Raw genomic sequence first — 15,288 nt, forward strand, 5'->3', positions numbered from 1 at the left:
GACGCTCGGGCAGCTCGCGTTAGGCCGCGCCTCGGGGGCCCTCGCCCCTCACAGGCCCTGGGGCCGCCGGGCGTGGGCCCGAGCCTCGGGACGCCGCGAGGTGAGGTGAAGAGAGACCCGTCGGTGCGGGCAAAGACCTCGCCCGAGGGCGCCTCCCGAAGCACGGGCCCGCATTCCGCTCTCGCCCAGAGGCGCGGTCCTTGCTTCCCAGCGCTCGGAAGTGTCAGGAGCGCCGCATCCCTCCCCTAGCTGGGTCCCAAGAAGCCACCCTGCCAGGCCGTGCACGCCCCGCGCCTCACCTCCTGGGGATACGGGAACGGAGAAGGGAATCTCAGCCGCGAACTGTGGCCGGCACTACCCACCCCTGCCGCTCCGCCTCACATTCAAACCCCGGCAAAATGGCGCGGCGGCGAGGCTGCGGCCCGGGCGCATGCGTGAGAGAGGCAGAGGCGGGGGGGCGGGGCCAGGAGCGCTCGGGCCCCACCCAAACTCGAAAGACCAATGGAGACGCGCTCCGTGTTTGCGCTGACGTCACAAGCGACAATGCCCTTTGGCTTAGATCACCGCCGCGGGCATCGCAATCCTCATCCTTTCCCCCCCCCCCCCCCCCCCCCCCCCAGATGGACGCTGGTTCGGCCAGGGGCCGCTGGAGTGCGACCTCGTCTGACGTAGTGCTTCAGTGAGGCACGTAGTAGGTCTTATATAACTGTTGAACGAACTGCTCAAAGTCCTGTCCATAGCCTTAGACGGAGAACTTTCTGCCCCCTAGCAGAGCGCCTGTTTTAGAGCGAGACAAGGAATAAACAAAATAATTTCAGATCTTGATAAGCGCTATGAGAAAATTTAAAACAGGGTGATATGACAGGCAGTGACTTGGAAGGTCATTGGATGGTCAGAGAAGGCCTCTGAACAAGTGACATTTGGCCTGAGTTTCAACAAGGAGACAGCTGTGTGAAGATCAGACGTGAACTAGACTGGGGCTTAATGAAGTGCGGAGGAACAGGAGGCGGGAGGTAGAGAAGCCAGCAGGGGCCAGATGATGTAGGGCTCATAAGCCTTGTTAGACTGTGCCTTATGTGCATCCACTACAGGATGGCCACCAAATCTATTATTTTATTTTATTTTATTTTATTTTATTTTATTTATTTTAAAGTTTGTTTATTTTTGAGACAGACAGAGCATGAACGGGGGGAGGGGCAGAGAGAGAAGGAGACAAAGAATCTGAAGCGGGCTCCAGGCTCTGAGCTGTCAGCACAGAGCCCTACGCGGGGCTCGAACTCACGGACCTGGAGATCATGACCTGAGCTGGAGTCGGACGCTTAACCGACTGAGCCACCCAGGCGCCCCCCCAAATCTATATTTTAAAAGGCCCACCAGTTGCTGTGTGGAAATGGACTGTATGGGGGGAAGAGCTTGAAGCAGGGGACACTGGAGGCCTCCAGGAGAGAGATGAGATGCCCAGACTCAGGTGAGTAACGATGCATATGGAAACAAGTGGACAGCTTCAGGAGATACTGTAGAGGTAGGGCCTGCAGGATCTTATGATCCATTGAGTGTGACAATGACAGGAAGCAATGAGGACTTATGGAAATCCCAGCCCTCAGTTTTGGCTGCCAGCGGGCCCAGCTCTTTCAGAGCCCATCCCTTGCAATTGCTAGTTTGCTCCTCCAGGGAATGAAAGGCACATATTTGGTTATCATTCAAGGAAACAAATATAAGAACACAGAATTACATAGGCACTGAGAATTGCAGAACTCACCACGTAATGACTCTGTCCAAACCTCTGCAGCAAGAAAGGCCCTCACTTTCTTAGTTTATTTTTTTTTTAAGTTTATTAATTTTGAGAGAGAGAGAAAGCGTGAGCAGTGGAGGGGCAGAGAAGGAGGGAGACAGAATCCCAAGCAGGCTTCGGGCTGCCAGTGCAGAGCCCAACACGGGGCTCAGTCTCATGAACCATGAGACCATGACCAGAGCAGAAATCCAGAGTTGATCGCTTAAACGACTGAATCACCCAGGCTCCCCATCTTAGAGCATTTACTAAGAAGGGCTTACAATTGTGAATTCTTCTTCAGTCTCTTTGAGATATATATGTATCTGTTGCAATTAGGAGTGTCTTTCTCAATGACCTGAAAACCGTTCCTTTGAAATATAATCATCAGGAAGGTAAGGCCTTGGTCTCTTGGTCTCTGTGGGAGGCTGCAACCTTGATAATTGCCAGCTAGCAGACATAGCTAACCTGATCACATTTACACCGACCAACCCTTTGTAAGTTTTTACCTGTGCCCTCACTCTCTCCCGCACTCCCTCATTCTCCTTTAAAATGCCCAATCACCTCTGCATAGTCGGAATCCGCTCTTTCCCCGACTGTCAGTAGTTACTGAATAAAATCTGTTTTTACTGTTTTAACAATGTCCAGCTTTGTTTATCTTTGATAGCACCCTGCCTATGAACATGTAAAAGCAATTCCTGAGATAAAATGTAAAAAAAAAAAAATGCTCTGTTTGAGTGAATGATGTAAGTTTTTGTAAAATTGCTCAACATCTCTTATCACAGCCCACAAACGCTGCAAGATCTGGCCCCTGCCAACCTGCCTGACCTCATCACCTTCCTTCCTCCTCCTCTCCACCCTCACTCAATGTAGCCACCTCACCTTCCTTTTTGTTCTTCCAAGATCCAAGCTTTCTCCCACCTCAGAGTGTTTGTAGCTGCTCTTCCCTCTGCCTGGAATGCTCTTCTAGACCCCTGAATAACTGACTCATCTCTGTACATTCAGATTCCAACTCAAATGTCACCATCCTGTCTGAAATTGCCCACTGTCCACACCCAGTAACTCGACATTTAGGTTTGCCAGATTTAGCAAGCAAAATACAGGACACCCAGTTCAATGTGAATCTCAGAAAAGCAGTGCATGATTTTTTTAGTGTAAATATTGCATGGGACGTACTTATACTAAAAGATTATACATTGTTTATCTGAAATTCACATCGACTCAGGTGCCCTGAATTTTATCTGGCAACCCTAGCCTCATATCTTTCTGTTTTCTTCATAGCATTTATCACTCTTTGTGATTGTCTCTTTGTTAATTGTTCCCCTCATCGTTAGCTTAAGGATTCTATTAGAAAAAGTACCTTGGGGCACCTGGATGGCTCAGTCAGTTAGGTGTCAGACTCTTTTTTTTTTTTTTTTTTAAGGTTATTTATTTTATTTTGAGAGAGAAAGTGCAAGTCAGGGAGGGGCAGAGACAGAGAGGGAGAGAGAGAGAATTGCAAGCAGGCTCTGCACTGTCAGTGCAGATCCCGACACAGGGCTTGAACCCACAAACCGTGAGATCATGACCTGAGCCCAAGTTGGACGCTTAACCGACTGAGCCACCCAGGCGCCCCAAGTGTCTGATTTTTGATCTTGGTTCAGATCATGATCTCACGGTTTGTGAGATCAAGCCCTGGATCGGGCTTTGTGCTGACAGCTTGGAGCCCACTTGGGGCTCTCTCTCTCCCTGTCTCTAAAATAAAGAAATAAGCTTTAAAACAAAGGACGTCATTTATCTTATTTACAGCTGTACCGCCGAGCACCTAGCACACAACACCTGCTAAATAAGCATTTGTTGAATGCTGAATGAAATACCCTGTATAAATAAAGTCCACTGAGAAAGATGTAAGTTACTGGGACATTGGTGGAAAAGATGTATTTTTACCATTACAGCAACAGGACAAGCAATCAATCATACATATCTGCTTTCCTGGACAAACATTGTCTTCCAGTCCTGGTGAGGAGAATCCTGATGATTTAACAGTTTTCCATCTCTGAGAGCTAATCACAAGGGAGGCTGGCTGGAGTCCTGTGTCGTCCAGCATCTCTGCCAGTTTCTGCAGAAAGCCCTGAAGTGTGCCAAGGTTCCCGTGTCTGTGGATACAACTCTAGTGGTGCCCACTCCCTTTGCTCCTTGCAGCCGCGAGAAGAACCGTGCAGGTGAGGGGCACAGTAAAAGGTTGGTGTGTCCTCCAGCCTCCATGGGTGATACCTGAAGACTCCCCTGGGAATCTGCATTGTGTTCTCTGTCCTTACTTTTTTTTTAAATTTTTTTTTAACGTTTATTTATTTTTGAGACAGAGAGAGACAGAGCATGAACGGGGGAAGGGCAGAGAGAGAGGGAGACACAGAATCGGAAGCAGGCTCCAGGCTCTGAGCCATCAGCCCAGAGCCCGATGCGGGGCTTGAACTCGCGGACCACGAAATCGTGACCTGAGCTGAAGTCGGACGCTTAACCGACTGAGCCACCCAGGCGCCCCTCTATGTCCTTACTTTTAATTTTGCTTTATCAGATGTTCTCTGAGAGGCTCATTTATTGGTCTCCCACCGTGATTCTGGCATCGTCATTGTTAAAGTGTATTCACTGGTCTTTTGTTGTATGTTGTAAAGCTGTTAGGCAGATAAGGTTCCTGCCATTTCTTCCACATGTTGAAGTCTATCGACCATCTCACAATGCGCAATATTCCTCTTTGGCCTGTTCAGACCTTTCCTCTTCCAATTCTATCTTGTCTGACATCAATATTATTAGACTTGCTTTCTTTTGGTTAACAGTTTCCTGGCGTATCTTTTCATCCCCCCGGCTTCATTGAGATAGAATTAACATGTCTTGACACATCTTTTACCAGCCCTTTACTGTCACTCTTCTTTGATCTTGTGTCACACTAGTTACGAGCATGGACTTGACTACCCATGGACTTGACTTAATGCCATCTGCATGACAGCGGGCACGTTACTTGTAATTGAGCTGTCTAGTCTCTACAGTAGTGATAGTAATAGGAACTGGCCTCACAGGGTAGGCAGGAGGATGAAAGAGACAGGATAGGTGAGGCCCGTGGAGAAGCACCTGAAAAACAGCAACCGTCCAAACAGTGTTAGGTCTTATGCCCATCCTGTGACCGGGCGGCAATGTATGTTTGATGTCCTCCCGTTGTCCCCAGTCCTGCCTTTCCCAGATGGTACCGCTTGAGACCTGGACAGGGCTTTGGATGCTTGCCTTGGCCCCTGTGCTTTAAAAGGTGCCATTCTGGTCCTGCCCCAGCTCCCACAGGTGAGGAGGGGGCCCTGCTCCAAGTGGGTGTGCTCACCCGGAACCCGTACCACCTCCTTTCAGACCTCGTTCCGGTGACACAGGACCCTGGAATTCTCCACCGACAGGCCCCAAGCCCTCTTCCAGGGTCTGTGGAAACCTCTTGCCTGGGTCGCTCCTGAGAGCTGAGACACAGCAGCTGTGAGCATCCCTAAACTGGCAGTGGGACTTGTGGACGGATGTGTTTGCAGGGGGTTTGGACAGAGCTGCGTATCCTCGCACACACATTCAAAGCCTCGTGGTACAGGTTGAGGCCTGGGGTGGGAAGAGGAAGGGTGCAGGACGAGGGCTGATTCTCCCCATGTTGCTGTGTTCTGACATGGAAGCCTGAGCCGGAGAAGTCCATCTTTTTTTTTTTTTTTTTTTTTTTTTTTTGTAGAATTCCATCTTTGAACCTGGGCTTCCAGGTTCTGCAAAGGTGTTGCTTGTCAAGGAAGGAAGATGGAATGTGTGTTTTTGAACACTTACAATCTTGACATATAACTTTTAAATATTTATTAGTTTAGTTTAGTTTTAATGTTTATTTATTTTTGAGGGGGGTGGCGGACAGAGGATGTGAAGTGGGCTCTGTGCTGACAGCAGAAAGCCGGACGTGGGGCTTGAACTCACAAGCCATGAGATCGTGACCTCATGATCAAGCCGAAGCTGGAAGCTTAACCCACTGAGCCACCCAGGCACCCCAACTTTTAAATATTTACACTTACTGGATGCAAGGCCACATCTGTGTGTCTGCCCCAGAGCCACAGACGTCAGCAGTGTGCTGTGCTTTCTGCCGAAGGGGGCCAGTGCCCTACATCACCTACTTCTGAATGTCTGCTATACCCTGTACATCAACACAGTCCTCCCTGTGTGAGATCCGTCCTTGGAGACAGACCGAAGACAGCATCAAGGATGCAGTGCCTGGAGGGATGGGGCCAGGAGCTCATGGCTCTCCAGCACCAAGAGGTGGTGTGGGACAGCGTTTAAGAGGCAGGCTCTAGAGCCAGACTGCAGGGCTTTGAATCTAGCTGTGTTGCCTTAGATGAGTTCTTTGACCTCTCTGAGCCCCAGGTACCCTTGTATAAAAAGCAGAGCGTGATGATGGTAACGACACCTACCTTAGGCAGTGGTTGTGACAGTCTAAGGAGATGACGTGTGCAGGGCAAATGCCTGGCACGCTCAGAATCCAATAAATGATCATTATTACTGTTATTAATCTGCTGCTAGGTGCTATCTCAATAATGAAAACAACAATAGCTGACATGGAAAGAGCATATAAAATGATCGGTGGGGAAACCTGACAGGAGGAGTGAAGTTCTCTTTCTCTTATCCTTTGGTTGAGGGGGAAGAGTCCAGGGAATACGGAGCTTCAAACCAGAGCCCTTTGGGTACCTGTGGCCTTTGGAGTTGAGGACTGAGCACCTTCCAGAACTCTCTCAGAGGGAAGCAGTGCCTAGAGCTGATTTCCATCATAGCAGGTATGGAGAGGAAATGGGCCTTTGGGTGGGCCAGCTTCCTCTTCAAGCTGAGGAAGGAAAATGGAGAGTGGAATGCCAGCAACCCAGGAAAGCCAAGGAAATGACCCAATTCTCTTGAGTTTGTGAAGTGTCCTGTGAGAATTCTAGAATTTCCATGAAAAAAATTCCTTGGGGTGCCTGGATGGCTCAGTCAGTTGAGCATCTGGCTCAGGTCATGATCTCTTGGTTCATCAGTTTGAGCCCCCGCATCCAGCTCTGCTTGGGATTGTCTCTCCTTCTCACTACCCCTCCCTGCTTGTGCGCTCGCTCTCTCTCTCTCTCTCTCTCTCAAAATAAATTAACTTCAAAAAAAATCCTGCACTTTCACCAACACTTTAGCGAGTGCCTGCTTTGCATCTGTTACTGTGTTCTAGCAAGTGAGATTGTCATAAAACAGCCAGGGTTCCTGTCCTCACACTCTTACATTCCAGTGGAGGAGACAGATTTCAAACACATCATTGCAGATGGCAGTGGGTTCTGAAGACATGGTGGAGGTAACCGAGGAGTTAGCAACTGGGTTGAACCCCGGGAGGAGGAGGAACCAGGCATGGAGCAATCTACAGAAAAAGCCTTCTAGGCAGAGGTGACAGCAAGGGCAAAGGCACTGAGGAAAGAGCAAGTTGTGAAAATCTAAACAAGTCACTAATTGTCACAGACTTTGAGGTGTGTAATATTAAATGGAGAAATGAAGGCAGCTTCTGAGACAATATCCATGGTGGGCATGAAAGGGTCCAAGGTACAGCCCCAAAAGGCTAGTCTTTTCTTTAATTGTTTAACTTTATTACTGTTGCACCATTTATACAATTACATATAACTTCAATGCATCCATTGTATTTTTTTTTTTTTTTTTTTTTTTTTTTTACCATTTTCCAATGAGTGGTGGGTTGGTGTCTGTGACACAGAATGGAAGAGAAACCAGAACTTCAATAATGCAGACTTTTTTTTTTTTTTTCATTTCCACTGACCATTAAACAGAACTACAGGTGCACCCAGCCACGGACACACATTAACAGGTCATGAGAAATCTAGGGAGGCTAAGTAGGATGACAGAATGTTTGTTACTCCCCAAAATACCTGGGGACGAAGAATGGAGTCTTGGCATCAAGATACGTGTGGACAGGCTAAGTGGGCTGTCTGAAAGTTGGCGTTCATCCACAACATTACAAAAATGTCAAGAAAAGCTGTAAATTAAAAGGAAAACACAGAACATACTACTTTCAGAAAGACCTGCTTGCCTTGGCATAAGCCCTGTGGGTAGAACGTATCATTCCCCAAGCCCTTTGTGAAAGACAAGATACTCGGATTTTAGTGGCAGAGTGCACGTAACGGCAGTTCAGGTACAAAACTTGCACTGCGCTTTCAGACATTGATTACGAAGGCTAGTCTAAGAGATCTGGTAAAGATTTTTTTTTTTTTTAAGTTTTATTTATATGTTTTTGAGAGAGAGTGAGTGAGTGAGCAGGGAGGGATGGAGAGAGAGAATTTCAAGCAGGTTTCTGTGCTGTCAGCGCAGAGCCTAACTCAGGGACTGAACTCACAAACCGCAAGATCATGACCTGAGCCGAAATCAACAGTCGGAGGCTCAACCCACTGGGCCACCCAGGTGCCCCCGGTAAAGATTGTTTCTAACTCAGGTGTTTGCAATATCCAAGCAGATGAATTTACAAACAGGGGCTTTGGAACATAAGCTCTTCAGAGACCAGGACTGTGTTCTGCTGGATACCCTGCTTGGTTGCCCCGCCCCTTCCCTCAGATTAACCAGTGACAGCAAGAGGCAGTGTGGTTGGCATATAAGTGTGTGCTCTGTCCCAATTGGGCTGCTTCCCAACCGTGTGATCCAGGTACACAGCCTCAGCGGGCCTCTCTGGGCCTTAGTATCCACATCTAAAAAATGGGTGAGGGGGGGCGCCTGGGTGGCTCAGTCGGTTGAGCGTCCGACTTCGGCTCAGGTCACGATCTCGCGGTCTGTGAGTTCGAGCCCCGCGTCAGGCTCTGGGCTGATGGCTCAGAGCCTGGAGCCTGCTTCCGATTCTGTGTCTCCCTCTCTCTCTGCCCCTCCCCCATTCATGCTCTGTCTCTCTCTGTCTCAAAAATAAATAAATGTTAAAAAAAAAAAAAGTTAAAAAAAAAAATGGGTGAGGGGTGCCTGTCTGGCTCAGCTGGTGGAGCATGTGACTAGATCCCGGGGTTGTAGGTTCGAGCCCTGTGTTGGGTGTGGAGATGACTGAAAATAAATATATAAATAAAGAAACGTAAAAAAACAAAAGGGAGGTCTAATACTGCTATGTCATACAGTTGTGCGATATTAAAAGGACTTCTTGTATGCAAAGCACTTGTATCTGGAGTTCAGGAAACCGTGAGTAAATGTTAAGAAGTGACATTGATAGTCTGCTTTTTGCTGATGCCCTAAAAGGGGCACAAAGTTAGCACAAATCCTACCGTACAAAGAGTTCTTCATTCCAGCTTCCATGATCTGTCCATTGGCCTCTCCCATAGAATGGTGCTTGGTTTTTGCCTGCTTCTCAGAAAACCATAGCACCCTGGACAAGAGAATCAATATGCCATTATTTAAGCTCAAATTCACTCAAGGTAAGAAGTTTACCAGAATGCATGGTATTTCTTGAACATAAATCAAGATGAATTTTAGGTCAACGAAGAAGCAGCTACAGAAGCTTTATGCAGGGATTGGGAATCTCTGAAAAAGATGAAAATTGACATATAAAATTATCTGCAGAGGCTCAATCTTCAGTTGATTACCAGAGACGGTTGGCTTGCATCTAGAAACGGACATTTCAAAAAAATACTAAAATCATTTTTGCCAGAATCCTTGGGGAATCCCCACCCCTTCTTTTGCTGTGAGCATGTAGTTGCCTTCACTAAGCTGGATACTCCTAAGATGTGACACAAATAACTAACTCAAGGACGATTTTGCAGATTTCTTTAACTGGACAACAGGCATGTTACACAGCTTTGCAAAAATTCCAGGGAACTGGGGTGCCTGGGTGGCTCCGTCAGGTCAGCGTCTTTTTTTTTTTAATGTTTATTTTTTGAGAGAGAGAGATAGAGACAGAGTGTGAGCAGGGGAGGGGCAGAGAGAGAGAGAGAGAGAGAGAGAAGACACAGAATCTGAAGCAGGCTCCAGGCTCTGAGCTGTCAGCACAGAGCCCGACTATGTGGGGAGTTCGAACTCACGAACTGTGAGATCATGACCTGAGCTGAAGTCGGACACTTAACTGACTGAGCCACCCAGGTGCCCCGAGCATCCAGCTCTTGATTTCGGCTCGGGTCATGATCTCACGGTTCATTAGACCGAGCCCCGCATTGGGATTCCCTCTCTCTCTCTCTCTAAATAAATAAGTAAACATGAAAACAAAAACAAAAACAAAACCTCTAGGGAACCACTCTGGTCCTTTGAAAAAGAAAACGTACTTTTGCCTCAAACATGTTCCAGTCTGTTGGCACGGTTACAAATGCAACATAATGCTGAAATTACCTTTCAAAATGCTTAAATAAGTAGCACTTTAAATAAATAAAGTGGAGTTGGCCCTTCCTCGACCAGTGACCTCAGCATGCCCTCCTTTCTAAACTGGGTAAGCAGAAGTGACTTTTTTAAATAAGGCCAAAGAAAGCTGAAAGGGTCTGCCACAGATGGGACTTTCGGGTTTACACCACCACGCTGAGGAAACCCTGTTAGACTGAGTCGATTTAGTTCAGGGTTTTTCAACCTTAGCACCAGCTAGACCTTGAGGCTGGTATTTATTTAAAGTTTATTTGAGAGAGAGAGAGCCCTTGGGGATGGTAATTCCTTGCGGTGGGGGTTGGTTAGCAGCATCCTACCCACCTCTCTCCTGCTGCGACAACCCAAAATGTCTCCGGCCATTGCCAAGTGTCTCGAGTGCCTCTTGGGGACAGAACTGAAAACTAGTGATTGGCAGCAGGTTGAAAACGACTGCTCTAGATAAAACCCAGGCACCCTCTGCTGTGGAGAGATAATGACGCTTTGGAAGCCTTTTCCTTTTGTTCTTTACTGGAAGCACCTGAAATGTAGGACCACAGAGAGTCGCAGTTTTACTCCAATCAATTAATAAAGATGCAGAAGTATCAGTCGATTTCAGGGGAATATTTTAAGTACAATAGTCATTTACAGTTTTGGAATATTTTAGAAAGAATATTCTGAATTCAGAAGCACTAAAGCCAAGCCATGTCCTCCTATGTTGGCAACCTCTGTGAACCTTAGAATTGTATCCCACTCAGTGCCCAAGTTGGCTACCCTGTGAGTCTTCCTTTGTAATCCTGCCCCTCAACGGCAGCAAGAGACTTCTGTCTTCTCTTGGGAACCCACTGTTCAAACTAATGAGTTAAAGCGAATTCAAGAGATAAATAAGAATCTTCTCATGACTGGATTTTCCCCTCTTTCATGGGGAGGGAAGGAGTAAGAAGAGAACCTTACTTAAAATAATTAAAACCCACTGTTAATATTCTCCATTAAAAATTATTTTTGTTAGTTACTGAGGCCAAATTTTACCACCAATTGAGAACTACATGCTTACAGCTGCCATAATTACAAATGACCCCAAAACTATAGCTTGATATATATAAATATATATATTTATATAAATTGACATATTTATATAAATTACTATAATAAAAACAGCTCTATTTTTTAAAACTTTATTGATTTATCACCTGATTAAAGCATGGGATTTTAACAGTATTATACATAATATTTTTACATAGAAAACTTTACATAGCATTTCATATTATATAATTCGGCTTATTCTTTCAAAAATGTATACATCCATTGGGCAAGGAATGCTTTTCATTAAATTACCAATATTAAATGCACTTAATCATCATGTATAGATTAAACAAAAGTAGCTATTAACTAACTTTTTAGGCAATTTAAGGAGGTAAAACACATTTTTGCACATAAAGAAATATTTGATGCAAATATGAAGATAAAATTTTTTAAAAATTAGAACACTGAGAAAAACTACACCTTTGATGAGTGTCTTTGAGAGCAAGGATTTCCAGATATAATCATTCTTTTAAATATTCAGCTTTGGTTTCTTTGTTTCTCAAACTACAAAGCTGCTGATAGCAAAACTCCAGGATTTCACAGGAGTTCATGCTATTTCTACTTTAACAGAAATGGTAAAACAGAACTCAGAAAACGTGGTACTAAGGATCTAGCTTCTGTCTCAGCCAATATCCGTTTGCATCGTAACAGCAGACATCTGAATGGGGTGCTCATACTTGTATCTGTCAGCAGGTTCCTTCAAGAACTGTGACGGCTACGAAATGTATAGCCATAATGACAAAAGAACAACAAAAAGGTTTAGGGTTTTTTTTTTTTTGTTTTTTTTTTGCATGTTGTACAAAAGTCATCTGTCAGAGGAAAAGGTTGTGTTTCCAGATATTATCATACAATTTCCATAATGTAGTTCTTTGGTTGTACGTGACGAGTAACAGGGAAAAGGTGTATTTGACTCTCAAGATGCAGATTAGGAATCAAATTTCCCATCCACCGTTTGTTGTTACGATGCCAGAGCTGGTGATTGCCCTAAAGGACAATGAAGAGAAAACAAAATTGCTCAAAGTAGCAGTATTATAACAAACAAAACTTCTCTAGAGACCCAGCACATATAATCAATACTTAAAGCATTCTGAGAAAGAAATAAGGCCTTAGAAATGCTCCATCTTCTCTAACTTTGTGAACGGCGTCCTGGCCCGGTGCTGCAGAGTTATACGCACTCTTTTCACTAGTGTTTGAGTGGCACAAGCCACGTTTACCATGAGATAGAACAGACTGATTCACAAAATAGAATTTAGGCTGAATGGCTTATTAGTAGAGGTAAGGAATTCCTCTGTATGTCACGGGCCCCCTACGAGAAAGCTACCCCAAATGGTTTTACATCCCTGTTTTCAAAAGGTCCGTGCTGGTACAATTCAAATGCCTCATTCAGAGAATCCAATCTTTTAAAAGACAAAGTTTAAAAAAACTCCAAGGCTGAGTGTTTCAGCATGTAACAAAATGCGCTCAAACATTTCCTGCTCTGCAAAAGGAGGCAAAAATGAAAGAGAGGCAGGAAGACACTGGTGATGCAGTCAGAGATGATGAAGACAACGTCACACGGGAACCCCAGAAGGAAAGGAAAAGTCTCCAGTCGGGAACGCGGCGATATGGTACAGAAAACAGAAGTACGAAGGGACACGCGCGTTCCTGTGTGTACTTTTAGTACAAAGGCGGATGGACGGCACGGACTTGGGGAGGCTGTGACGGGCTACAGTACCAGGGATGGGTCTACAACACAGGTTCCGTGCTGCGGCATAAAGATGTCATGGATTTCAGGACAGGCAAGTCAAAGGTGCTAATATTTTCCATTCACCGTAAGATACTCTCCCACGGTCCCTTCCTCCTAAATTATACAGCTCCTCTTCTCTAATGTATGTGAATAACATAAAAACCTAAACCTGCTCTTTTTTTCTTTGGTAGAGAAATTAAAATACTTTGGGGGAAAGGAAAAAAAAAAAAAAAAGTACCGCTGGCCCAAACCAGACATTTCTCAAGGCTGTTACAAACAAAAAACGTTGAAGAAACCGGTCTCTTAGTAAACAAAAGCACCAGAAATCCTTCTCTATAAAGAAAACATAGCTGATCTTAGATAGTTTCCCAACTTGCTAACTTCTAAGGCACCAGAGTTGACATCAATACAACCCAATTTACAGGACGAGAGGGCATAGGTAGAAGTCTGAATGTTTTAATGACTCTGTGTAACGCTTTTTCTAATGCTGAGTGCGGCTTGTGGTGAGCACTGGATGAGGGGGCAGAGTGAAGCGTGTGTCCTCTTTCTCGCTGACTCAGAATAAATTCAGCTTCCAAACAGACTGCTTGCAGGCGTCAGGCCCTGCCTGTGTACTGCAAACCTTTACAGAAGCTGCCGCGTCAGGACTCCGTTCTAACTGCGGTGAGGGGTACTGCGACCCACCCTTCCCAAAGAACGCAGCCCCTGAGCTCAAGTTGACGGAAGCACTTGGGCACGGGCCATCTCCTGCCGCGGTCACGGTTCAGCTGTGCTGGCCCCACAACAGCACAGGCCTACTCCGGGTCAACGACTCAAGGTTCACAGACGACCCCTGTCACGCACAGCCACCGTCCCTCTCGAGGGCCCTTTAACGGGGACTGTGCACAGCAGGGACGCTAACAATTGGTACACGCGCTGTTCTGAGGTAAAAATAAAAGGTTTACTCAAATATAAATTAACTCTGTTAAATTACTACTTCATTTTTGTTACTACTTCATAGATTAGGTTTCAATGTGTGAGATGGACAATGCATTCTGGAAATTTTAATACCCATCCACAAATACTTATTTCAAAGGAAGGCTAATCATCTTCATTACATTTTTTACTTTTTCCTACAGACGTTTTCTCCCCAAGTTACTCAAAAAGGGAGAGCCAGGAGGCACTACCTGTTTTTGTTTTTTAACCTTGCAAGCTCTTACTTCTAACTTAATTACTAAACTCTGCTGTCAATGAAATTTTCAATAATATCTTTTCATAAAGTAATTTAAAAATCACTCAGACGTTAACAAAACAGAAAAAAAAAAAAAAAGCAACAACCCTTTTCCCCACTAACTTTCTCCAAACTAATTTAACTACAGCTGACTCACAACTGACAAAAACACTCAAAATTCTCCAACACGCTCAAACAACAACAAAAAATCCAGCATATTTTAGGTGGCACTTAGCCGTTACAACAAGAAATTTTATTAACATACTCTCTAATAATCACAAACCTATACAGCTATGTTCAGTGTTTTCAAGGAGAGCAACTTCCTCGGACAAAACACGGACAGCCAATCGTGGGACTCTGCTAGGAAATGACCACATGTGCAGTGACAGGTTTGACAGTTTAATCAGTAAAATGGAATGACGGAGAGGAAACAGACTCCCCACCTACTGTGTTAACTGGGTATGCAACACTTGAATGAAACGGCACAACGTCTTAGTCAGGGACCGATGGGGCCAGCGCAGCGGCCGGCTTCCTCCAGGCCGTTCTGAGCTCCCAGAGGCCGACTCCTCGTGTCTAAGACCTGACCCGTCACGAGATGTGCCAGGCAGAGGCGGCATGGTGAGCGTTCTGCAGAGCTGCAGCAGTGGCCCGCCGGGGCCGGGGCTACCACACTGGTGACAGTGTCCCCGGTAGCTGCGACGGCTCTTCTGGAATCCAGATCTTATACACAACGCCTATCCGCAGGAAGAACTTGCGCAGGACCGCTCGGAGCTCAGGGATGAGGTCAAACTGCATGATTTCACACAAGTAGGGGTAGTACATAGAAGCGTGTGCTTTAAACTTGAGGTGGGAGAGAAGGAGACAGAGAATTAGACAGGGAGCTATTTTTTCTGGCACTACTTTGCCAAGAGTATTCATCTCACCCTGGAACTTCTTGCAAGATTCTGGTGGTTTTTCTTGCTATTAAAAAGTTGATGTGAGAAATTTGCAAATTAGACTGTCTCTTAATTACGTTTAACTCCAAACACAAATTATTTGGGGGACAGCTTTGCTACCGGAGTCAACTTTCATTTTAGCAAAGCAGATTCCCAGCTCTGAACCACTGCTTCACAATCGCCACCCTCTCTTCCAACACAGCCGCGCTGAAAATCACCGCCGCTG

The 15,288-nt window shown here is 45.7% G+C and overlaps 2 protein-coding genes and 1 long non-coding RNA gene across 4 annotated transcripts in view; 1 reads left to right on the forward strand and 2 right to left on the reverse strand.

Annotated features, from left to right (window-relative positions):
• The window catches only part of CSE1L (chromosome segregation 1 like), a 45,099-nt gene extending 44,680 nt beyond the window's left edge, over window positions 1–419 (reverse strand). The window contains exon 1 of the mRNA XM_042930727.1: window positions 300–419. The gene's annotated coding sequence lies outside the window, so the exon portion shown is untranslated. The remainder of the gene's footprint in view (window positions 1–299) is intronic.
• An 887-nt stretch (window positions 420–1,306) lies between these two features.
• On the forward strand, window positions 1,307–6,523 carry LOC122215447. The gene is made up of 4 exons (XR_006200382.1): window positions 1,307–1,468; window positions 3,703–3,792; window positions 3,826–3,969; window positions 6,438–6,523. It is a non-coding gene; the product is annotated as an uncharacterized LOC122215447 (long non-coding RNA).
• A 7,987-nt stretch (window positions 6,524–14,510) lies between these two features.
• The window catches only part of ARFGEF2 (ADP ribosylation factor guanine nucleotide exchange factor 2), a 98,741-nt gene continuing 97,963 nt past the window's right edge, over window positions 14,511–15,288 (reverse strand). For both annotated transcript variants that reach the window (XM_042930732.1, XM_042930731.1), the window contains exon 39: window positions 14,511–14,967. In XM_042930732.1, the coding sequence (XP_042786666.1) occupies window positions 14,791–14,967 (177 nt within the window). In that variant the 3' untranslated portion in view covers window positions 14,511–14,790. The remainder of the gene's footprint in view (window positions 14,968–15,288) is intronic.

This window comes from Panthera leo, chromosome A3 (assembly GCF_018350215.1).
Source record: "Panthera leo isolate Ple1 chromosome A3, P.leo_Ple1_pat1.1, whole genome shotgun sequence".
NCBI classification, from domain to species: Eukaryota; Metazoa; Chordata; class Mammalia; order Carnivora; family Felidae; genus Panthera; species Panthera leo.